A 25,473-nucleotide genomic window follows, 5' to 3' on the forward strand; every position below is an offset into this window, starting at 1 on the left:
TTAAATAATTATAGTTTTATAGTTGTTCATATATTGCTTTTTCTCAAGTTCTAAAATAGAGGAATTTCAAAACTCACACTTTGGAGGAGAAAGTTGAATTGCCACTAAAGTCAATCCATGTAAAGACACCGAAACGCCTCAGGAAATTCTAGAAGAAAACAATTTTAAGAGAAATCAAATATAAATTATAATACTAAATTTTTTGTTGTATCAAATAAAGTGTATCCTTTCTTACTGTACAGAGCCCCTCAATTTGCTCACCTAGTGAGTGTTTCACACCAGACACGTTACAGACGTTAATTAATGTGACTGAGTAAAGGAATCGATTGCCAGAAGAGTACTTTCAGGGCTCTAGAAATTAATCAAAGTCCAATAATAATTTGAAAAAGATTTATTCCTGGAAAGCTGGTAGATATTGAAGTAAGAATTGCACACATCTGCACTCTTCCTGCCCAGGCTGCCCCCAATCTCTTCCCCTCCCCAGCTCAGTGAGAACAACTACAGATTTTACAGCATGGGGCAGGCTGCAAAAGTCAGCAGTGTTACTGCCAGAAGGGGCAGATTTGACTGCAGGTGAGAGGTGGGGATAAAAAACCACAGGATTTGCATCTCAAAGTACTGAAATCTATGCCAAATTGAATGAGTAAAATCCACAAATTCTCTAGCCTGATTTTGTGGTCTCCCTGGGAGTGAGGAGAGTACCAGCCATAATTATTTTTTTCCCAACCATAAATTTAACACAAAGATCCTAAAAATGAGAGTTCAATAAAAGGGATGACATTAGCTCTGTACACATTCTTGGCTAACTGAATAAATATTACATTTTCAAGGGACACCTAGAAGTTCCCATTAAAAAGTAAAAGCCAGCGGAGTCCTGAGAACTTGCTACAAACTTACGAGCACTTCCCAATACACACACACACACAGACACACACACACCACATCAAATGACAAGGGGAGGAAGTCCTGTAGAGCTGAAGTCTTTGAATATGACCTCTACTTAAATCACTGGCTAACGACAAAGCTATGCAGTCACAAGGAAAACTGCTAGGAAGGCAGGCAAAAAAATAAAACGTAACAGAAAATCAGCAAAGGATTTGAATAGATATTTCATCAAAAAAAAAAATACAAATGGCCAACAAGTACATGAAAAGATATTCAAAGTCATTAGTCATTACAGAATGCAAATGAAAATTGCAACGTGCTATCACTTTACAACCCTAAGATGGTGCTGATTTAAACAACAATAACAACAGGTGTAGTTGAGGAGGTAGAAATATCAGAAATGTCATCCATTGCGGGTGGGATTATAAAAAGGTGTGGCCAAGGTAGAAAACAGTTTCATTGCTTACTCAATAATTTAAATATAGAATCACCATCCGATCCAGCAATTCCACTCCTAGGTACACACCCAAAACATTGATAGCGGGAACACAAACAGGTACTTGCACACCAATGTTCACTGCAGCACTATTCACAGTGTAGCCAAAAAACTGGGAACAAACTGAATGTCCATCAACAGATGAATGAATAAATAAAATAAGGTACATACATACAATGGAATATTACTCAGCCATAAAGAGAAATGAAGTCCTGTAACATGCTACAGCATGGATGAACTTTGAAAACATAATGCTGAATGAAATCAGAAAAGGAAAATATCGTATGATTACATTGCTGTGAAATTTCTAGCATAGGCAAGTGTGTAGAGACCAAAGCTTATTGTGGTTTATACGTGTAGAGGCAGGAGGAAGATAATGGAACAGGGGAACGCAATGCTCAGGGGACACTAAATTTCTGTTTAGGGTGATGAGGATATTTGAGAATGGATAATGGTGATGGTTAAACAACACAATAAACATAATTAACGTCACCAAGTTATACCCGTGAAGAATGTTGAATTGGCAAATGTTTTGTTACAAATATATTCACTCACACAAAAATATTGAAAGGAACTAGGGAGAAATCATGCATTATTACTGCTTCTCTTTCTCTGGTGGAACCCTGACTAAAATAATGAATTAAGCAAGATTGCTGAAAATAAGTTCAATAGACAAATATACATAAATTTATTGTGCTATATTAATGACATCAGAAAAAGAAAGATAAAAGATAAGCAGAGTTAAACTAAATAAAATTGTCCAAGACTTTAACCAAAAAATATAAAACTGTTTTGAGGACATAAACACAGGATTAAGGCATGCTAAGGATCCCTGGTGATGCAAGGGTTAAGCACTCCCCTACTAACTGAAAGGTCAGAAGTTCAACTTCACCAACAGCTCCACAAAAGACCTGGCAGTATACTCCCATAAAGATTACAGCCAAGGAAACCCTATGGGGCAGTTCTACTCTGCCCTGTGGGATAGCTATGAGTCGAATGGATTTGATGGCACACAAAAACAACACAGGCACGTTTAAGCATAATATTATATAGATATCAATTTTGAACAATTAATCTATTGATTAAATATAATTTCAATAAAGCCACCTCCTGGTTTTGTGAAAATATTTATAGAAGGACTAAAAGGGCCAGTGTAACAGGATACTCCTGAAGAAGACTGGGATGAAGTTATCTGTTGCACTGAATATCAAAGCTTAACATAAAGCTTTAGTAATATTTACCATGTGGTACTGGTGCAAGAAAAAAATAGAAAAACGGAACATGGTAGTCTCCCTAAATACATCAAATGTAGACACACCCATGAAATTGATTTATGACAAAGCTGGCAGAGTGAAGAATGGAGAAACAGTCATCTTTGGTAAAAGTTACACTTCATCAATTAAATAATGATGTAGAAAAGTATAAACTTCACTTTTACCTCACTTCATCCAAAACCCAGCATCACAAAAAATAAATTCCTAATAAATTGGTGATCAAAAAAAAAGAAAGAAAGAAAGAATTCCTATAAATAAATACAAGGGAATACCTTTATAGACTTTTAGTAATTTCTGAAATAGATCCAAAATGAGCACTTACACCCACAAAAATTCTGAATCGGACTATCATAACATTATTTTTTTTTTTTTTATCATTAATACGTTTTCACTTGCTTTGACTGTGTGGATCATATCAAACTATGGATAACACTGAGAAGAATGGGAATTCCAGAACGCTTAATTGTGCTCATGAGGAAACTTTACATAGATCAAGAGGCATAGATCAAGATCAGACAGAACAAGGGAATGCTGATTGGCTTAAAGTCAGGAAAGGTGTGTGTCAGGGTTGTATTCTTTCACCATACCTATTTAATCTGTATGCTGAACAAATAATCCCAGAAGATGGACTATATGAAGAAGAACGGGGCATCAGGATTGGAGGAAGACTCATTAACAACCTGCGTTATGCAGATGACATAACCTTGCTTGCTGAAAGTGAAGAGGACTTGAAGCGCTTACTAATGAATATTAAAGACCACAGCCTTCAGTATGGATTACACCTCAACATAAAGAAAACAAAAATCCTCACAACTGGACCAATGAGCAACATCATGATAAACAGAGAAAAGATTGAAGTTGTCAAGGATTTCATTGTCCTTGGATCCACAATCAACAGCCATGGAAGCAGCAGTCAAGAAATCAAAAGATGCATTGCATTCGGCCAATCTGCTGCAAAGGACCTCTTCTAAGTGTTGAAGAGCAAAGATGTCACCCTGAAGACTAAGGTGCACCTGACCCAAGCCATAGTATTTTCAATCACATCATATGTATGTGAAAGCTGGACAATGAATAAGGAAGACCAAAGAAGAGTTGACACCTTTGAATTGTGGTGTTGGCGAAGAATATTGAATATCCCATGGACTGCCAAAAGAACAAACAGATCTGTCTTAGAAGAAGTACAACCAGAATGCTCCTTAGAAGCAAGGATGGCAAGACTGCATCTTACATACTTGGACATGTTTTCAGGAAGGATCAGTCCCTGGAGAAGGACATCATGCTTGGCAGAGTACAGGGTAAGCAGAAAAGAAGAAGACCCTCAACGAGGTGGATTGACACAGTGGCTGCAACGATGAGCTCAAGCATAACAACGATTATAAGGATGGCTCAGGACTGGGCAGTGTTTCGTTCTGTTGTGCATAGGGTGGCTATGAGTCGGAACCGACTCTACAGCACCTAACAACAACACTGGTGCAAGAAAAAAATAGAAAAATGAGACACGGTAGTCTCCCTAAATACATCAAACGCAGATACACACACAGACACACATATGAAATTGATTTATGACAAAGGTGGCAGAGAGAAGAGTGGAGAAAAGGTCACCTTTGTTATAAGTTACACTTCATCAATAAAATAATGATGTAGAAAAGTATGAACCTCACTTCTTCCTCACTTCATCAAAAACACACACAAAAAAATTCCCAAGGAACTGTTGTATCTAAATGTAAAAGGTCAAGAAAAGAAATGAAGAAACAATTTCTACAAATAAATATAAGAGAATATCTTTACAGACTTGTAGTAATTTCTGAAATAGATCCAAAACAAGCAGTAACACCCACAAAAATGCTTAATTGGACTATGGTAACATTAACAAACGTTGTTTCATCAAAAGACTCAAAAGAAGCTATTTAAATCTCGTAACATCAAGAAAGAGCTCATATTCAAAACATGTTAACAACTTATTGGAAGGAAAAAAAACCACTTAGGAAAAATGGACAAGAAACATGAATAGGCACTTCACAAAGAGGTATCCTAATGCCAGCAGCACATAGAAATGTGTTCAATCTAACAGGAATCAGGAAAATGCACTATTCATATCATGATACTGCTATATAAGTGTAAAAATGTCCAATATTAAAATTCCTCATACTACTAAGTTTTGATGGTTATGAGGATAGAGGAACACATTCAGGTACTATTGAATAAAATGGGTACATGCACAAAAAACTAGGAAACTATAGAATAATTTTATAAATTTTGACATGTACGATACCTACGAGCCTGAAGCTGAATTCCTATACATACAGGTAATATGTGGACTAAATACATACACAAGGATGTACAGAGAATAATTATTCATAACAGACCAGTGTTAGAAGTAATCCAAATTTCCATGCACAGTATATAGTCACATAATATAGAAGTGAAAATTAACAAACAGTTAAATGCAACAATATAGATGAATTACATGAATGTGTTATAGGAGTGAAATGAAACAGACGAAAAAGAAAATGCATACTGTATGATTTCACTTACATAAAATTCAAAAACAAGCAAAGCTAATCTTTAGTAGTGCTTTAGGGAGGAGCGAGAAGTATTGAGAGCAGACACAGGAACATGGCTACTAAAAAAAAAAAATTTTTTTTTTTTTTTTTTAGGGACTAGAAATGTCTATTTCTTAAACTTATTGTAAATAAATAAAAAAAAAAAAACATCAAATTTGTTGCCATGGAATCGATTCTGATTCATGGAAACCTCACATTTTACAGACTGGAACTGAGTTCCACAGGTTTTCTTGGCTGTCTGTAATCTTTTTATTATTATTATTGTTATTAATATTATTATTATTAATTTTATTATGTTTTAAATGAACATTTTTAGCACATATTAATTTTTCATGCAATAATTTATACACAAATTGTTTTCTGACATTGGTTGCAATCCCCACAGTGTGTCAGCACTCTTCCCCTTTTCCTTTAAACCCTGGGTGCCCTGTGTTCGTTTGTCCAGGTTTCCTGTCCCTTCTTGCCTTCTAGTCTTTGCTTTTGTGCAAGTGTTGTCCATTTGGTCTCATATACTTGATTGAACTAAGAAACACATTCCTCACGTGTGTTATTGTTTGTTTTATAGGGTTGCTGTGACTCACAATCAACTCAATGGCAATGATTGATCTTTGGCTGAAAGGAGGACTTCAGGAGTGGCTTCAGTTCTGAGTTAGCAGAGTGTCCTGAGGCCACAGTCTCAGGGGTTCCTCCAGTCTCTGTCAGACCAGTAAATCTGGTCTTTTTCTGTGAATTTGAATTTTGTTCTACATTTCTGTCCTGCTCTGTCCGGAACTCTCTATTGTGATCCCTTTCAGAGTAGCTGGTGGTGGTAGCCTGGCACCATTTAATTCTGGGCTCAGACTGGTGGAGACGGTGGTTCATGTAGAAGCAGACTGCTAGATCTTCTTTCAGGGTAAGGCTGAATTGTTGACATTTTGTATAGCAGTGCAGTGCTTAAACACTGCACCACCAGGGCTGTTTACTAAGAGACCAAGTATTTTTTAAGTACATGGGTCATGCACTCCTCTAGAATTCCTGGTGGCTCAGTGGCTAAGCTCTAGGCTTATAATCGAAAGGTCAGCAGATAGAACACCCTATCCTGCTCTGTGGGAGAAATAATGTGGCAATCTGCTTCCATAAAAAATTTACAGCCTTGGAAACCATAGAAGTACGTTTGAGGGTAACTATTAATTGGAATCAACTTGATGGCAAAGGGTTATAATCACTTTCTTATCAATCTGAACAATTATGTATTTTATTTATTTATTTATTTATTTATTTATTTATTTATTTATTTATTTATTTATTTATTTATTTTACATATGATAAGATAAAAATAGCAAAGTTTATTTTAGAAGAAAAGGACTTACACAAGTATTGTTTTCCATGAGAAACAGTACTAAATAAGCAAATGTACATTAATAGCCTGACAAAATAAATAAAATATTGTAAAACCAAACAAAGGAATATTATATACTAAAATGTGCATGAATCCTACAAACATAATATTGACTGAAATAACCTTTCAATAAAATGTTTGAATAGCTTAAAAATCTTACCATGTCTTCTTCATTATCTCTGTGAAGCAGATTAGATGCATTGGAAGCACAGGCCATCCGACTCTCACTCCATGATTTTCTTTCACTACTAATGTAATAACAGCCGTTGGAATACATAAACCAGGCCTTTGGACAATGATGACAATGTCCTAAGAAAGATTTGAATTACTACCAAAATGATTTGAAATGACAAATAAATATTAATTGACATATTTGCACAGGTACAAACAAATATGTACATAATCAACATATGCACCTCCACACACTGGTACATGTAAAACAAAACACACAGTGCCATATATATATGCACAGAAAGTTAGCATTTCAACTCCTAAATTATGTGCCCAGGTAAGGCAAACAAAGAAAATGTACATGTACTGCCTTTATTTTGTTTTGGTGGGCATATATATATAATAATTTATAACTTTTAAAAGAATATTTTGTCTTATTGTTAAACAAGAAGGAATCCCTTTATATAATCTTTATTTATAAACATTTATTGCTCAATTTTATAGTTTATAAAAGTCTATTATTTTTGCATACCCTAATGTAGAAAAAAAATCTTTTTTAATGTAGAGACAAAATATAACCTGTATTTTTTTAATGTAGAGACAAAATATAATCTGTATTACTATCAGAACCTTAAAAAAATCATTACATATCTTTCTTGATTCTTATTATCAGAGAAGAATTATAATAACCAAAAAATTTACAGTAATTCTTATAAATATCCACCAGTCATCTGTCAGTTTGTCTTACTGTGGGGGTTTGCATGTTGCTGTGACGCTGGAAGCTATGCCACATGTATTTCAAATACAGGCAGGTTCTCCTCTGATGAAAAGGTTTCAGCAGAGCTTCCTTCCAGACTAAGACAGAATAGGAAGAAGCAACTGACAGTCTACTTCTGAGAAAATTAGCCAGTGAAAACCTTAGGAATGGCAGCAGAACATTATCTGATATACTACCAGAAGATGAGCCCCCTCAGGTTGGAAGGCACTCAAAATACGACTGGGGAAGAAATGCCTTCTCAAAGCAGAGTTGACGTTAATGGCATGGATAGAATCAAGCTTTCGGGACCTTCTCTCATTGATGCAACAAGACTCAAAATAAGAAGAAACAGCTACAAACATCCACTAATAATCAGAACCTGGAATGTACAAAGTATGAATCAAGGAAACCTGGATGTAGACAAAATGACATGGAAGGCATAAAGATCAATATCGTAGGCATTGGTGCTCTGAAATGCACTAATATTGGCCATTTTGAATCAGACAACCATAGGTCTACTATGCCTGGAATGACAAATTGAAGAGGCATTGCATTCATAGTCAAAAAGAATATTTCAAGATTTATCCTGAAGTACAACACTGTCAATGATAGTATAGTACAAGGAGGACCAATTACTATGGCTATTATTCAAATTTACACCCCAACCACTAATGCCAAAGATGACAAAACTGAAGATATTTACCAACTTCTGTAGTCTGAAATTGATCAAACATGCAATTAAGATGCGTGGATAATTATTGGCAATTAGAATGCAAATGTTGGAAACAAAGAAGAAGGATCTGTAGTTGGAAAATACAGCTTTGGTGATAGAAAGACCCCAGAGATTGCACGATAGAATTTTGCAAGACCAACAACTTCTTCACGTCAAATATATTTTTTCAACAACATAAATGGCAACTATACACATGGATCTCACTGGATGGAAAACACAGGAATCAAATCAACTACCTCTGTGGAAAGAGATGATGGAAAAGTGCAATATCATCATCAATATCACAAGGCCAGGAGTTGACAAGACAATCAACTGCTCCTTTGCAAGTTTAAGTTGAAACTGAAGAAAATTAAAACAAATCCATAAGAACAAAAATACAACCTTGAGTATATCCCACCTGGATTTGAAGACCATGTCAAGAATAGATTTGACAAATTGAACACTAATGATAGAGGACCAGATGAGTTGAGGGATGACATCAAGACATCATATATGATAAAAGCAAAAAAAAAAAGAAAAAAAGAAATTCCATTGCCATCTAGTCAATCCCAACTCATAGCCACCCTATATCAGAGTAGAACTTCCCATAGGGTTTCCAAGAAGTGGCTGGTGGATTTGAACTGCCGACCTTTTGGTTAGCAGATGAGCTCTTAACCACGGCACTACTAGGGCTCTGAAGCAAGCAAAGGATCACTAAAAAGACAGGAAAGAAAGAAAAGACAAAAATGGATGTCAGAGGAGACTCTGAAACTTGCTCTTGAACGTAGAATAGCTAACATGAATGGAATAAATAATGAAGTAAAAGAGATGAACAGAAGATTTCAAAGGGGAGGTTCAAGAAAAGAAAGTAAAGTATTATAATGAAATGTACAATGACCTGCAGTTAGAAAATGAAAGGGAAGAACACGCTCAGTATTTCTCAAGCTGAAACAACTGAAGAAAAAAACAACCATCAAGTAGCAATTTTGAAGGATTACATGAGCAAAAAATTGAATGACACAGTAAACCTTAGAAGAAGATGGAAGGAATACACAGTTATTGTACCAAAAAGACCTGGTTTACATTCAGCCATTTCAGCAAGTAGCATATGATCAAGAACCGATGGTATTGAAGGAAGAAGTCCAAGATGCACTGAAGGCATTGGCGAAAAACAAAGCTCCAGGAACTGATGGAATACCAATTGAGATGTTTCAATAAATGGATGCAGCGTTGGAAGCATTCACTCTTCTACGCCAAGAAATTTGGAAGACAGCTACCTGGCCAACCAAATGGGACAGAGCAATATGTGTGCCCATTCCAAAAAAAAGTCATCCAACGGAATGCAGAAATTATCAAACAAAATCATTAATATCACAAGCAAGTAAAATTTTGCTGAAGATCATTCAAAATCAGTTGCAGCAGTACATTCAACAGGGAACTGCCAGACATTCAAGCCAGATTCCAAAGAGGTCGTGGGAAAAAGAATATCATTGCTGAGGTCAGATGGATTCTAGACGAAAGTGGAGGATACCAGGATTATGTTTACTTTTGTTTTCTTAACTATGCAAAGGCATTCGACTGCTATGCAAAGGATCATAGCAAATTATGGATAACAATGGAAAGAATGAGAATTCCAGAACACTTAATTGTGCACATGTGGCACCTGTACGTAGACCAAGAGACAGTCACTCAAACAGGACAAGGGGATACTGCATGGTATAAAATCAAGAAAGGTGTGAGTCAAGCCTTTCACCATACTTATTTAATCTGTACGCTGAGCAAATAATCCAAGAAGCTGGACTATATGAAGAACATGGCATAAAGATTGGTGAAAGACTCACTAACAACCTGAGATATGCAGATGACACAACTTTGCTTGCTGAAAGTGAAGAGGTCTTGAAGCACTTACTGATACAGATCAAAGACCACAGCCTTCAGTATGGATTACACCTCAATATAAAGAAAACAAAAATTCTCACAACTGAACCAATAAGCAATATCATGATAAACAGAAAATATTGAAGTTGTCAAGGATTTCATTGTACTTGGATACACAATTAACACTCATGGAAACAGCAATCAAGAAATCAAAGTATTGCATTGGGTAAATCTGCTGCAAAAGACCCCTTTACAGTGTTGAAAAGCAAAGATGTCACTTTGAGGACTAAGGTGCACCTGACCTAAGCCATGATATTTTCAATCGTCTCACGTGAATGGGAAAGCTGCACAATGAATAAAGAAGGCGCAAGAAAAGTTGATGCTTTTGAATTCTGGTGTTGGCAAAGAATATTGAACATACCACAGACTGCCGAAAGAATGAACAAGTCTGTCTTGGAAGAAGTACAGCCAGAATGCCCCTTGGAAGTGAGGATGGCGATACTTGATCTCACATTCTTTGGGCATATTAACAGGAAGGACCAGTGTCTGGAGGACATCATATTTGGTAAAGCAGAGGGTCAGAGAAAAAGAGGAAGACCTTCTACGAGATGGATTGACACAGTGGCTGTAACAACAGGCTCAAGCATAACAGCGATTCTAAGGATGGCGCAGGAATGGGCAGTGTTTTGGTCTGTTGTACACATGGTCACTATGAGTTGACAGCACCTAACAACAGCTTATAAAGATTATTATGCTATAAATAAACCATAATAATTTTAGTTTCCTAATTTGAAATTTGGTGTGTTATTTTGAGCTAGAATAATGTGGAATAAAAATGACTTTATCAAAAATTAATAAGGTAATGAAAGTCTGTGAAAAATGTTTCAACAGCATAATGCGCCAAATTTTAATACCTGACATCGATTGAATTTTGTCCCCCCGAAAATATGTGTCAGCATTGTTAGACCATGACTCTCAGTATTGTGTGGTTGTCCTCCATTTTGTGATTGTAATTTTATGTTGAGAGGATTAGGGGGGGATTGTAACACCACCCTTACTCAGGTCACCTACCTGATCCAAGGTAAAGGGAATTTCCCTGGGGTGTGGCCTGCACCACCTTTTATCTCTCAAGAGATAAAAGGAAAGGGAAGCAAGCAGAGAGCTGGGGACACCATACTACCAAGAAAGCAGCACCAGAAGCACAGCGTGTCCTTTGGACCCAGGGTCCCTGAGCCTGAGAAGCTTATGACCAAAGGGAGATTGAGGTCAAGGTCCTTCCTCCAGAGAGAACAGAGAGAAAGTCTTCCCCTGGAGCTGACACCGTGAATTTGGACTTGTAACCTAGTAGACTGTGAGAAAATAAATTTCTCTTTTTTAAAGCCTTCCACTTGTGATATTTCTATTATAGCAGTACTAGATGAATAAAATAATACCTCTTACAGTATTTATCCATTTTCAAAAACTAGCTGGTATTGTTCAATAAATTATTTCAGTCTCCTTAGAAAGCTTTGGAGAAAATGTATATACATATACAAAAATACTCTCTATAGTCATTTACATATTTGTACATCATATTTATATTCTTTATATGTATATAGTATAAACACAGAGAGATATGTGTGTATAGATGTACAAAGATATTATTTTACATTTTTATTAATTTTTGAGGGATATAAATATCTTTCTCACTCAATATTACTTTTGCAGGAATTATACATGCTGAGGAAGTTAGGTCAATAATGTTTATATTTATATAAAATATCATTCTATGGATATACCACAAATTACCCATGTACTTATATTTATAGTTAATATTTTTAATTTTTTTTAATGTCAAAGAATTCTATAATGAATATCTTTCCACATGCCTTCTTATGACTCTCAGAAAGAAACTCCTTAAGATACATAATGATAATTCATATAGAAGGATAATTTGTAAAAAAAAAAAAAGGCTTATGTTTGATTTTACTGTTATTAAAATTTTACCAACAGTACATACGTCTACTTTTTATCTACACCTTTTGCTAACATTATTAAATTTTCAGATTTTCAAAAATCTATACCAACCTATGAGATTTGAAATGATTTGCCACTATATAACAAAAATATTTCCTAACTGTCAGTGAAAGTGAGCATCTTTTCACTTATTATATTTTGCATTTCAAATTTTGTGATTTTTTTTTTTCATTTATAGCCATTTCCCCCATCCTCACATTATGGGTTATTTTTTTTCTCTTTTTTTATTATTGATTTGAGTGTTATATTTCCATGTTCTGCATATTCATCTTTTGTTATTATACCCATTTAAATGTTTTCTCTCAAGTAGGGTTCATCTTTGACTTTGCTGATATATTTGACTTTTCTTTCCACCTCAGTGAAGTTTTAAAAAAATTTAATGAAGTCAAATTGACCTGTATCTTCGGTCTTTGCTATCTACTGCTGCTATAATGGAAATACCACAAGTGAGTGTCTCTAGCAAACAAAAAATTGCTTTCTAAAGGTTGTTGTTAGGTGCCATAGAGTCAAATCTGACTCAGAGTGACCCCATAGGACAGAGTAGAACTGCCCCATAGTTTTCGAAGGAGCGGCTGGTGAATTTGAACTGCCAACATTTTGGTTAGCAGCCAAGCTCTTAACCACTACACCACTAGGGCTCCTTCCCACAGTTAGGCAGCTTAAAGTCCAAATTCAGAGTGCTTGCTCTAGGGGAAGGCTTCCTCTCTCTGTCAACTCTGCAGAAGGTCCTTATCTCTTTTGAGCTTCTGCTCCTGGGAGATCCTCACATGCCTTGCCATTTTTCTTCCCCCGCCTCTGCTTCTCTGCTTGCTTGTTTAATTTCTTTCATATCTCAAAAGAGATCGGTTCAAAATACACCCTACATTAATCACGCTCCATTAAGATAACAGACGACTCATTCCCAAGTGGGATTATAACCGTGGGCATAGAGGTTAGGATTTACGACATATTTTGGGGAGGCACAATTCTATCCGTAACATCGTCTATATTATTTTATCTTATTTTTGTGTCATAGTACTTCTTTTCCAATTCCCACCTTACATGAGTATATTTTTCTTCTTTATTTTCTGATAGACATTTCTGAGAGAAAAAAAAATGTTGTAGGTAAACCAATCTTTGAGCAATGAACACGTTACTACAAAAATAATATGACTTAATATTTAAAAGCAAATTGCTTTTTAAAATAGAAATTTATTGGCATTTACTCATGAGAATAAATATGAACACACTTGCTTATGTATACAGATACACTCAAACACACACAAGTGAAAATAAAAAAATATATATTTATCTAAATCTTATTCCACTAGTGGTACACATAAGTGAATTTTCAAATGCTTAAAAAAAAAGTCCAGAATAAAGTAACAACACCATTTAACCAGAACAAAATTAGAAATATACAGTGGTGTAGCATATCATAGCATCTTCGGATTTAAGCCACTAGGTATATTGCTTAAAAGGAAACCCTGGTGGCGTGGTGGTTAAGGTCTATGGCTGCTAATCAAAATGTCGGCAGTTTGAATCCATCAGGCGCCCCTTAGAAACTCTGTGGGACAGTTCTACTCTGTCCTGTAGGGTCACTATGACTTGGAATTGACTTGATGGCAACAGGTTTGGATTTTTTGGTTTTATTGATTAAAAAAAAAATTATTTATACTTCTTTTCATCAATTACAAGCTTTAAACTTCAGATACTGACCATTTGTGAAAATACATCATTCATTCTCTGTTAGGTAATTTTCCTAACAATCTCTTTTTATTTCTAGAGACAAGCAGAATATGTTGAAACCACAAAAAAGAAAAAAACTTTTAGAGATATCACCTACCTTTCTGAGTTTTTATTATAAGGGAATTTTTTTGCTCCAGGATTAAAGTTTCTATAAGAATGAAAGTAACTCAGCATGATTATAATTGTACAACCATAATTATGACTTTTATTTTGAATTTGTACTAGTTCCTTCAGTGTCTATATTAATACTGGTAAATGTTAAGATTTTTTTAAACCAAGAAAAGCTAATAGTAAAAGTCTTTACAACCTAATATAAACAAACAGCAACCACAACCAAAACAACTCTTCTATCAGACGCCAGATTATGGCTTAACCTTTTCTTCATCCATCTGTTATTTATAACTATTTTATCTGTCTGTTAAAACAAAGCCTCAGGATAGTATATCAGATCTTTTTTCAGCATTTACATGGAAGCAATCAAAATGTTTTTTATAATATCATTGATAATTTTTATTGATTTAGAATACCCCTTCCATAATAATTCCACATTATAAGGTTTTTTTTTTTTATATTTACTAAGTTTAAGGTTATTAAATGCTCACATAAAAAAGAGAGAATGATTTGATGTAATATTAAGAGTAAAGAGATTTTCAGATCCTTATTCTATTGGCACAGTTTTGTTATGTTCGTTCTCTCATAGACTTAGGTACCAGGAATATTGATAAATCTTATGATAATCACTATGAACATTAATTTAAGAAGGATAATTCCCAGGACCTCAGCAATGAATCTCCATGGAGGCAACAGGGAATCTACAGAGATAGAAATGGAGAAAATGCGAAAGGTTTAAGACTGTCGGAGCCAATGGATTTTATGTGATTGTGTATGAAAAAAACCATATACATGAAAACTCAGCAAAATTTATGATACCACAAGAATACCCAAAATGATTGAAATAGTTGTCCCGGAAAACAAGACTCACAAACAAGGTCATCACATTTTTTTAAGAGAAAGTCTTACAGGTGTTTGTTACCTTATTACAATCTTTCTGCCTATTCAGCACAGTCAAGAAGTGTATGAGAGATGGTGCTTGGTCATGTACCATTTACCTGAATTCATTCTGTGCATAATAACATTATACTCATTTTTTTAATAACATTATACATAAAAAAAATTTTAATAGTATGTAATATTTTTAAAAGACCTAAAACCATAAGAAAATTCTGGATAAATGAATCATTTTCAAGATTTTTTATTTTACGATTTCACTTTAGGCTTGATTCATGAATAAAGTTTACTGTTTGTATTTTTATGCACTTGTTTAATTATCTAAGGACAATAATTTGAGCCTTTTATAAAAAATCTTCTAACACATGTGAACTTTGCTTTTGTCTCCAAGTTATAAGAATGGATGTCTCAGTTACTCGCTTTGAATTAATCGTATATTTATGCTAAAACTTTTGCCTACTTTATTACATTTAAAATAGATCATTAAATGAATTCAAATAAAAATAGATATGATAAAATTGCACTTACCTGATGTTAGCCTGATGGCCATGTGGTGGTTCTAAGGAGGAGGCTGTACGTCTATGATGACAAAGCCAGTGATGACTGGAATATTAAAAGGTACTAAGATAATGAATTCGAATTATCCTTTAGTTACCCTATAGGGGCATTTTAAAAACCTGCTTCCTTCAGGCTGCTTTTGAGTGTGTAGAAAAACCAAACCAAACTCGTTGCTGTCAAGTTGATTCCAACTCAAGTATATAGAGGATTCTGAAAACAGAAGAAAAAAAAAACAAAACCCACATTTCTAGACAAAGTTTCACCTAAGATTTTAACAGGAAATTATCACACTTTGAAAATTGTGAAGTAAATTTAACTCAACTGCTACATCAAACAGACTTTTGGTTATTTTTGATAATATTTCGTATAGATCACTTTATTTTTAAGTTTTTCTCCATGGAATATGTAATTTTAGAGAAAGAAAACTTTGTCCAATGATGTAGTTAAGTTGTTTTCCTCTCAACTATGCTGAAGCCTAGGACATGTTAAAAATATCCTCATAACTATGAGCTTCTATAAGGCTAGATTGTTAAAACTTGACCTTTTATATGCATTGCAATCATATACCTTTATATGCCAATATTATGGCCATTTCTATTAGTGTATGCAAATATTAATTCAATGAAATTATTATCAGACAGTAATTAATATTGTTTTTACAGGCTGCTTTGAGCGACTGCAACTTTTGCTACTTAATATTTGCTGGTACAAAACCACCCCTCTTCACAAATCTTTTTTTTTTTCCCCACTGTTATGAAAATTTGTGCTTTAATTTTTATTCACTTTATTAGCTGAATATATCTTCAGAAATTATTACAAAGAAAGAGACAATCTCTTAAGATATAGTCAGTAAATAAGAATGAAAAAAATATAATACAAATATTAAAATAATTATAACAGTGAAACAATTGTAACTACCTACTCAACGGCAACGGGTTAACAGGTACGCTCTGGGAAGTGTATACCCATTGCTGTCGAGTCGATTCCAACTCGTAACAACACTATAGGGCAGAGTAGAACTGCCCCATAAGGTTTCCAAGGAGCAGCTGGTGGATTTCAACTGCTGACCTTTGGTAGCAGTTGAGTCTTAACCACTACACCAGTATAAATAAAATTAGTCAATATAAACCCAGGAAGACATTATTGATTAAATAAAGACTCATTACATTATTTCTTTTGCTATCCATTAATTATGAAAAATGAGTAGTTTTTGCATAGATATGATACTTTTGAAAACAAGCTTAGGCCAAAAAGGAAATATTTTATGTCATCTAAGAAAATATGAGAAAGGAAGAAATTTTGCAAACCAAGAGCTCCAGTGCCACAGTCATTCCTCAGTTCTTATCTTTCCTGCAATCTATCTGTTCGGTTTCTTATTTCAATCTGTTTTTCTCAATGAGGTCGAATTCCAGACTTGTGGAAATCACAAATTTACATATTCCCCATGATAAAAAAAAAAAAAAATACTGTCTTAGAAATAATGAGCCTATTCCATTAGAACAAGTGTAAAATACCAAGATGAGAATCTAATTAGAGCAGCTTGGGTATTGTAATTATATCTGGCCTGTAAACTGTATGGCATCTATGACTGGCATAATTTATGTCACATTACCCTGTATATTACTGAAATAATAACTGTAGAATGGGAAATGAGTCTACTTAATAATGTGGAATCTTCTATTTGTAAAAATATGGAACCTACAGCGTAAGAGTGGTAGTGGGAGATTAATGATTTGAAGGAATATTCTGTGTTAAGAAGAAGAGAGAAAACCTGTAGACACAGCTTAACAAATCTCCACAATATTCTTTCCTGAGCTCTCCATTACATACTTTGCTTTTTGCTGCTTCAGGAATTACTACAATAAAGCAAGATATTCTCATGCATCACCTGGTTATATCAATATTAGTTTTACCTATAATGCCAGTAAATAATCCAACTAGTATTTTTTGTTAATAATACAAAGGTAAAGACACTGAAAGAAACAACTATTAAGTAAAAATCTAAATTCTTATTTAGAAAAGACCTGTTAAAATGAAAAGTAAAGCCACAGTTGGAAGAAAACATTAGCAAAACATCACAAAGGACTTATAGTTGGCATATATAAGAACATTTATAACTAATAATAGGAAGGTAGAAAAGTGATGAAAAATTAACAAAATGTTTGAACAGACACTTTACAACAGGACATCCATAAATGGCAAATAAGCACATACAAATTATTATCAGTGATAGTTATGAGGAAAATACAAATTCAAATTACAATTAGTTACCAGCACATACCTCCACGTGTCTCTCAGTTTTTTGTACTGTGGCGGCTTAGGTGTTGCTGTGATGCTGGAAGCTATGCCACCGGTATTCAAATACTGGCAGGGTCACCACGGAGGACAAGTTTCAGCTGAGCTTCCAGACTAAGACAGGCTAGGAAGAAGGACCCGGCAGTCTACTTCTGAAAAGCATTAGCCAGTGAAAACCTTACGAATAGCACTGGAACACTGTCTGATATAGTGCTGGAAGTTGAGCCCCCCAGGTAGGAAGGCACTCAAAAGATGACTGTGGAAAAGCTGACTCCTCAAAGCAGAGTCGACCTTAATGATGTGGATGGAGTAGAGCTTTCGGGACCTTCATTTGCTAATGTGGCACAACTCAAAATGAAAAGAAACAACTGCAAACATCCATTAATAATGGGAGCTAGGAAAATTGGAAATCATCAGAAATGAAATGGAATGCATAAACATCGATATCCTAGGCATTAGTGAGCTGAAATGGATTGGTATTGGCCATTTTGAATTGGACAATCATATAGTCTACTATGCTGGGAATGACGACTCGAAGAGGAACGGTGTTGCATTCATCGCCAAAAAGGACATTTCAAGATCTATCCTGAAGTACAACGCTGTCAGTGGTAGGATAATATCCATAAGCCCACAAGAAAGACCAGTTAATATGACTATTATTCAAATTTATGCACCAACCACTAGGGCCAAAGATGAAGAAATAGAAGATTTATTATCAGCTGCTGCAGTTTGAAATTGATTGAACATGCAATCAAAATGCATTGATAATTACTGGTGATTGGAATGTGAAAGTTGGAAACAAAGAAGAAGGATCAGTAGTTGGAAAATATGGCCTTGGTGATAGAAAAAATGCTGAAGATCAAATGATAAAATTTTGCAAGATGGCTGACTTCCTCATTGTAAACACCTTCTTTCACCAACATAAACGGCAAGTATACACATGGACCTTGCCAGATGGAACACACAGAAATCAAATTGACTACATCTGTGGAAAGAGACGATGGAAAAGCTCAATATCAACAGTCAGAACAAGGCCAGGGGCCAACTGTGGAACAGACCATCAATTGCTCATATGCAAGTTCAAGCTGAAACTGAAGAAAATCAGAGAACGTTCATGAGAGCCAAAATAGAACCTTGAGTATATCTCACCTGAATTTAGAGACCATCTGAAGAATAGATTTAACTCTTTGAACACTAGTGACTGAAGACCAGAGGAGTTGTGGAATGATATCAATGACATCATCCATGAAGAAAGCAAGAGGTCATTGAAAAGACAGGAAAGAAAGAAAGAAAAGACCAAGATGATGTCAGAGGAGACTCTGAAACTTGCCCTCAAACACTGAGCAGCTAAAGCAAAAGGAAGAATTGATAAAGTAAAAGAACTGAACAGAAGATTTCAAAGGGTGGCACGAGAAGACAAAGTAAAGTACTGTAATGACATGTGCAAAGAGCTGGAGATGAAATACCAAAAGGGAAGAACACACTCGGCGTTTCTCAAGCTGAAAGAACTGAAGAAAACATTCAAGCTTCTAGTTGCAATAGTGAAGGATTCTGTGGGGAAAATATCAAACGACACAGGAAGCATCAAAAGAAGATGGAAGGAATACACAGAGTCATTATACCAAAAAGAATTAGTCAATATTCAAACATTTCAAGAGGTGGCATATGATCAGGAACCAATGGTACTGAAGGAAAAAGTCCAAGCTGCTCTGAAGACATTGGCAAAAATCAAGGCTCCAGGAATGATGGGATATCAATTGAGATGTTTCAACAAACAGATGCAGTGCTGGAGGTGCTTACTCGTCTATGCCAAGAAATATGGAAGACAGCTTCCTGGCCAACCGACTGGAAGAGATCCATATTAATGCCTATTCCCAAGAAAGGTGATCCAACCGAATGTGAAAATTATAGAACAATATCATTAATATCACATGCAAGCAAACTTTTGCTGAAGATCATTCAAAAATGGCTGCAGCAGCATATCGACAGGGAACAGCCAAAAATTCAGGCTGGTTTCAGAAAAGGAAGTAGAACCAACGATATCATTGCTGATTTCAGATGGATCCTGGCTGAAAGCAGAGAATACCAGAAGGATGTTTACCTGTGTTTTATTGACTATGCAAAGGCATTCGACTGTGTGGATCGTAACAAATTATGGATAACATTGCGAAGAATGGGAATTCCAGAACACTTAATTGTTGCCATGAGATATCTGTACATGGATCAAGAGGCAGTTGTTTGAACAGAACAAGGGAATACTGCAAGGTTTAAAGTCAGGAAAGATGTGTGTCAGGGTTCTATCCTTTTGCCATACCTCTTCAAACTGTATGCTGAGCAAAGAATCCAAGAAGCTGGACTATACGAAGAAGAACGGGGCATCAGGATTGGAGGAAGACTCATTAACAGCCTGCGTTATGCAGATGACACAGACTTGTTTGTTGAAAGTGAAAAGGATTTGAAGCACTTACTAATGAAGATCAAAGACCACAGCCTTCAGTATGGATTGCGCCTCAACATAAAGAAAACAAAATCCTCACAACTGGACCAATGAGCAACATCATGATAAACGGATATACGGTAGAAGTTGTCAAGGATTTCATTTTACTTGGATCCACAATCAACACCTATGGAAACAGCAGTCAAGAAATCAAAAGACACATTGCATTGTGTAAATCTGCTGCAAAGGACCTCTTTAAAGTGTCGAAGAGTAAAGATGTCACCTTGAAGGCTGAGGTGCACCTGACCCAAGCCATTGTATTTTCAATCACATAATATGCATGTGAAAGCTGGACAATGAATAAGGAAGGCAGAAGAATAGACGCCTTTGTACTGTGGTGTTGGTGAAGAATATTGAGTATACCACGTACTGCCAAAAGAATGAACATATCTGTCTTAGAAGAAGTACAACCAGAATGCTCCTTAGAAGCAAGGATGGCGAAACTGCGTCTTACATACTTTGGACATGTTGTCAGGAGGGATCAATCCCTGGATAAGGTCATCATGATTGGCAAACAACAGGGTCATCTTTATTTTCACCATTGAAACTAATTTCAGGCTTCTAATGTTAAAAAATATATATTTTTTTATTTTTCATCTCCAGAATTATAAAAGAATACACGTGTATTGTTTTAAAGCCACCAAGTTGGTAGTATTTTGTCACAGCAGCAATACGAAACTAATACACTCATAATACAAAAACTGTAAAAAAAAAAAAAATGGCCATCAGCTGATGAATGGATAAATAGTGATGAATTCATACCATGGCATACTACTCAGTAGTAAAATAGGAAGAAATTACTGATATGCATGGATTGATCTGAAATGTGTCATGCCAAGTGAAAAAATCTAGGCAAAAAATTGTATATTTTCATAATAGAGTGATACATTCTCACTTCATCTAGATGAAATTTAGCTAAAAGAAACACTACAGAGACAGAAATCAGATCAATAGTTGCCAGCAGCCAGGGGTGGAAGTAGAGGATTTACTGAAATGAGGCCCAAGCAAATGGTGGTGATGGTAGTGTCCAAGATTGTTGCTGTGGTTCCGTGACTGTGTACATTTGTCAAATCCCATTAAAAAAGGAGTAGAAATTTGTGATTTTTATTGTAAGCATAGTATATCTTAATAATGCTGATTTAAAAATGTAAGTTTATTTAGAACTTTATCATCTAAGATTCTTTTACTCATTGTTATTTCCAGCAAATTAAATGTAACATTTTTTCCAGATTCATGAGAAATTTCACTGCTCTGCTGCCTATAGATATTCCACAGCATTATTATAGATTCAGAGACAAAGGCTAGACTTTTTTAATGTTTCTAAGAATAACAACGAATAGTCATTGAAGTTGACAGGCTTTTTCAAGTTTTCTTTTACCATTTTAAAGATGTTTCACTATCATTTCATTTACATTGTTTCTGATGAAAAATCAGTGATAATCTGTATTATCCCACTGAACATGTCTTATTTCTCTGATTGAATTCAATATATTTTCTTCTTTTCAAAATTGCAGTAGTTAGAATATGAGGTACTGTGATACGGCTTCCTGTTTTTTTATCTTTCCTTGGGATGGTTGAGCTTCTTGATTTTTTGTAACTGCTTATTTTTTAGAAACAGGTTTGGGAAATTTTTAGCCATGTTACTACAAATATCTTTCTACCCCATTGTCTATGATCTATTTTGAAACTCAACTGCAAATATGCTAGACTGTTTGATATTATTGGACAGAAAAAGTTTTTGTTGAATATTTTTACACAGTTTTTCCGGTTGGACTATTTCTATTCCACTTATCTTCATATTCACTAATTTTTGTTCCATTAGGTTCAATTTCCTGTTAAGCACTTCTATTCTTTTTTTTTTTTTTTAATTCTAGAATTTCTGTTTGGTTTCCTTTCATAGCTCTATTTCTCTGTTAAGATTCACAACACTTCATTCACTGGAACCACATTTACTTTTAAATTCTTGAAAATATAACAGCTGCTAAAAAATTTCTCTGCTGAGTGGAAAACTTGGTGCATCTTGGGTTTGCTTTACTCTCTTGAGTATTGGTCACATTTTCTGGTTCATGGAAAGATCTAATAATTTTTGCTTGTAATTTGGACCTTGTGAATGATACATTATCGAGACTCTGGATTCTGTCATGTTCCCAGTGTGTCAGAGACAATGACTCTCCAGAGAAAATATTAGCTAATTTACCTAAGATTAGTTAAGAGAATATGAAAATGATTGGCCGGATTTAAAGACAGTTCTATATAAGACTCTGGCACTGGCTTCAAATGGACAGCTACTACATTACAATCCCACATAGGGTTGACTTTGTAAGAAGATGAATGGGGGAAAAAAAAACCCTATGGTCAGAATTCAAAGCAGTCCATCTGTTTTTCACTGTGTTTCATGACAGTGTGTAGATCTGTTGCGGGGCCCTGATGGTGCAGTGGTTAAGAGCTCAGCTGCTAACCAAAAGGTCAGCAGTTTGAATCTGCCAGCTGCTCCTCGGAAGCCCAATGGGGCAGTTCTACTCTATCTTATAGGGTAGCTATGAGTCGGAATCAACTCCATGGCAACAGGTTAATGAGTTTTTAATCAGTTGCAGGGCTGATCAGAGAAGTGGAAAAATTGGAGTATGTCGAACACACCTCTTAGAATAAGAAAAGAGCATGAAAATTTTTGTGCCATAACCTAATGTCTATCAGAGTCCAATCACTGCAGAAGAAATTCTGATTAAACAAGTGGGCAAGAAACCATCTTGTGGATATTTTCTGGCCTTTTGAACTCTTCATGTGCTGAGCAAAAATAAAAGAAAACTTTACTAATAGGCTGGAATTATTTATGCTAATCATCATGGGGATGTCAGGTTGTTCATATACAATGGGAGTAAACAGAACTATGTCTGGAAGATAGGTAATTCATTTCAGAACCTTCTAGTACTGGCATGTTCATAAAAACTTCAATGAGTAACTATGCCAATACTATGAAGGTAGGGTTTTGGATACTAGGGGAATACAATACAGGGTATGTCACTAGTTAAAAAATAATGAGCAAGAAAAAGAAACATGTAGTAGGTGGTGAAGAAGGAAATTATGATTATCAAATATGGCCTCATATCCAGTTAAACAGGCAAGGACTATGCATATTATCTCCTTCCCTCCCAGCTTTTCACTGCTAGCTTGCGAAAGGAGTCCAGGTACATTATAACTTCCAAATGAGAGTTCAACTGATATTACCCACCACCCTATGCTGGATGAAGGATGTTTGTGCATTCTCTATGTTTAAGAAGAAATAATTTTTATCTGTATGAAAGACAAAAATGAATGTTAAGTGGCAAAAAGCATAAAATCTGTTGATTATTCTTGATTTGTGACATTCCTCCCAAATCTATTCTTCCCTCTTTTCTCCTCAGCTTTTCAAGGGTCCCTCTGCAGGTAGCTATATAGTGAATTTCACAATTGGGCAGCCTAGAAAAATTGGGATGAAGGAGCCAGAGCAGTTACAGATTTCCATAGAGCAAATGGGCCACCATGGCCCATTTCAAGTTATCAGCAGGAGGTCACTAGAGGCTAAGTTGAGAAGAAACGCACAAAATTGATTCTCCAGAGAATAGTACCATCAAGCTTCAGTGTCCCACTGCCTAAGGCATTTCAAATCTACCAGGCACTCCTTGGAAATCCCATGGGGCAGTTCTCTGTTTTATAGGGTCGCTATGAGTCTGAATCAACTCTACAGAAATGAAATTTTGGTTTTGGAAGGATAGTAAGAATCCCTGGTGGCACAGTGGTTAAAAGCTTGACTGCTAAACAAAAGGTCAGCAGTGCAATCCACCATCCACTCCTTGGAAACCCTAGGGGCAGTTCTACTCTGTCCAATAGGGTTGCGATGAGTTGGAATCGACTCTATGGAAATGGGTTTGGGGTATTGGCAAGGATGGTAATGGCATTGCATTGTTGCTAGTCTCTGAGTTTCTTAATCTCTCTAGTCTGTTCCAGAAACCTGTCCTCAATTCTGTAAAGAGTTCCTTCATTAAAACTCCTGAGCAATCTCAAATGGCATCTGTTTCATGCCAGACTCTGATATAGAAGCCTTCTTTGTATTTGTATCACTAAGACTTTGCAAAGTGTTTAGCGCGTAGAGAGCGTTTACTAATTTTTGTTTAGTGACTTAATATGAGCTGTAATAGAGAAGATAAACACCTCTACAAAATCTAGGTGCAGTAATTTTTCTTTATTCCCAAACAATTAAAAATCTCAAGAATTTAAATATTCTGAGTGCAGTACAGTAAAAATTATTTAGCAGCATTTTATAAAAGTTACATAAAAGCAACAAATAACCAAAGTATTTTGTAAATATTTTATTTAGTGAGATTCAATATGATCATACGTTAGTGAAGCAAATACTGCTATATTTGAAGCTCAGAGACGTAACTTTTCCCAGATGAACAGTCATCAAAATAAATATCTACCCCCTCTTACATATGCATATTTGTGGTTTTTCTGTTTAAGATATCTTAATCTCTATAAAATAAAAAAAAAATTGGAAATAAATGTGTGATATCTAAAAACGCCAGTTTTATCTCATCTTTAAAATTACCAAACAGAATGAAAAAAAATAAAGGAAGAATTAAACAACAAAGAAGTAAATTAAATCAAGAACAAGAACCAGACTCCTTGGAGGCTGATGATCTTTAATTACAAAACTTGAACAAAAAATACTCCATTCATTTTGTTAAAGTAGGATTATGAGACAAATAACAAAAAGAATATGATAGTGGTTTATTTCATTTGCAGATTTACCTAAAACTGCACAAATTCATCCTCTGAGTACAGTAAAGTTAGAAATGTAAATGACATCAAAGTGAGATTGCTTCACACTGTCAACAATTTTCCCCCTATTATTTCCTACACACTGGTTCTCATATACCATGATGCTTTCTCTTTTTCTTGCTTTCTGTGCCCTACCTAGGTAACTCTAAAAAATCCCACATACTCTTAGAAAAGTTCAGTTACCCAAACACTGTACTCAAAGGCTTTTGGTTCACTTGTGTGTCGTCTTCTCAGAACAAAGACCCATCAGTTTCATCCATTTTGAGACCTATTCATCCTTCCATTCCAAACAATATTAAGATTTCCTACTGGGAAGAAAAAAAAAAATCATACACCAGGAATGTGTGTACATTATAATCTACTCCTTCCTAACTCAAGGACTGAGGGTAGAAGATCTCCCAAGTGCTTATTCATGTCCCGTTAGTATAAATAGACTGT

The 25,473-nt window shown here is 35.2% G+C and overlaps 1 protein-coding gene across 1 annotated transcript in view; it reads right to left on the reverse strand.

The window, feature by feature from the left end:
• Positions 1-15,417, reverse strand: part of LOC126076252 (NKG2-A/NKG2-B type II integral membrane protein-like) — a 29,355-nt gene extending 13,938 nt beyond the window's left edge. The window contains exons 1-5 of the mRNA XM_049884829.1: positions 15,396-15,417; positions 14,570-14,671; positions 13,957-14,007; positions 6,758-6,906; positions 78-148 (exon numbers count right to left, since the gene is read on the reverse strand). Of these exons, the coding sequence (XP_049740786.1) occupies positions 78-148; positions 6,758-6,906; positions 13,957-14,007; positions 14,570-14,671; positions 15,396-15,417 (395 nt within the window). The remainder of the gene's footprint in view (positions 1-77; positions 149-6,757; positions 6,907-13,956; positions 14,008-14,569; positions 14,672-15,395) is intronic.
• Between the last annotated feature and the right edge of the window lie 10,056 nt (positions 15,418-25,473).

The sequence above is a fragment of the Elephas maximus genome, chromosome 4, assembly GCF_024166365.1.
Source record: "Elephas maximus indicus isolate mEleMax1 chromosome 4, mEleMax1 primary haplotype, whole genome shotgun sequence".
NCBI classification, from domain to species: domain Eukaryota; kingdom Metazoa; phylum Chordata; class Mammalia; order Proboscidea; family Elephantidae; genus Elephas; species Elephas maximus.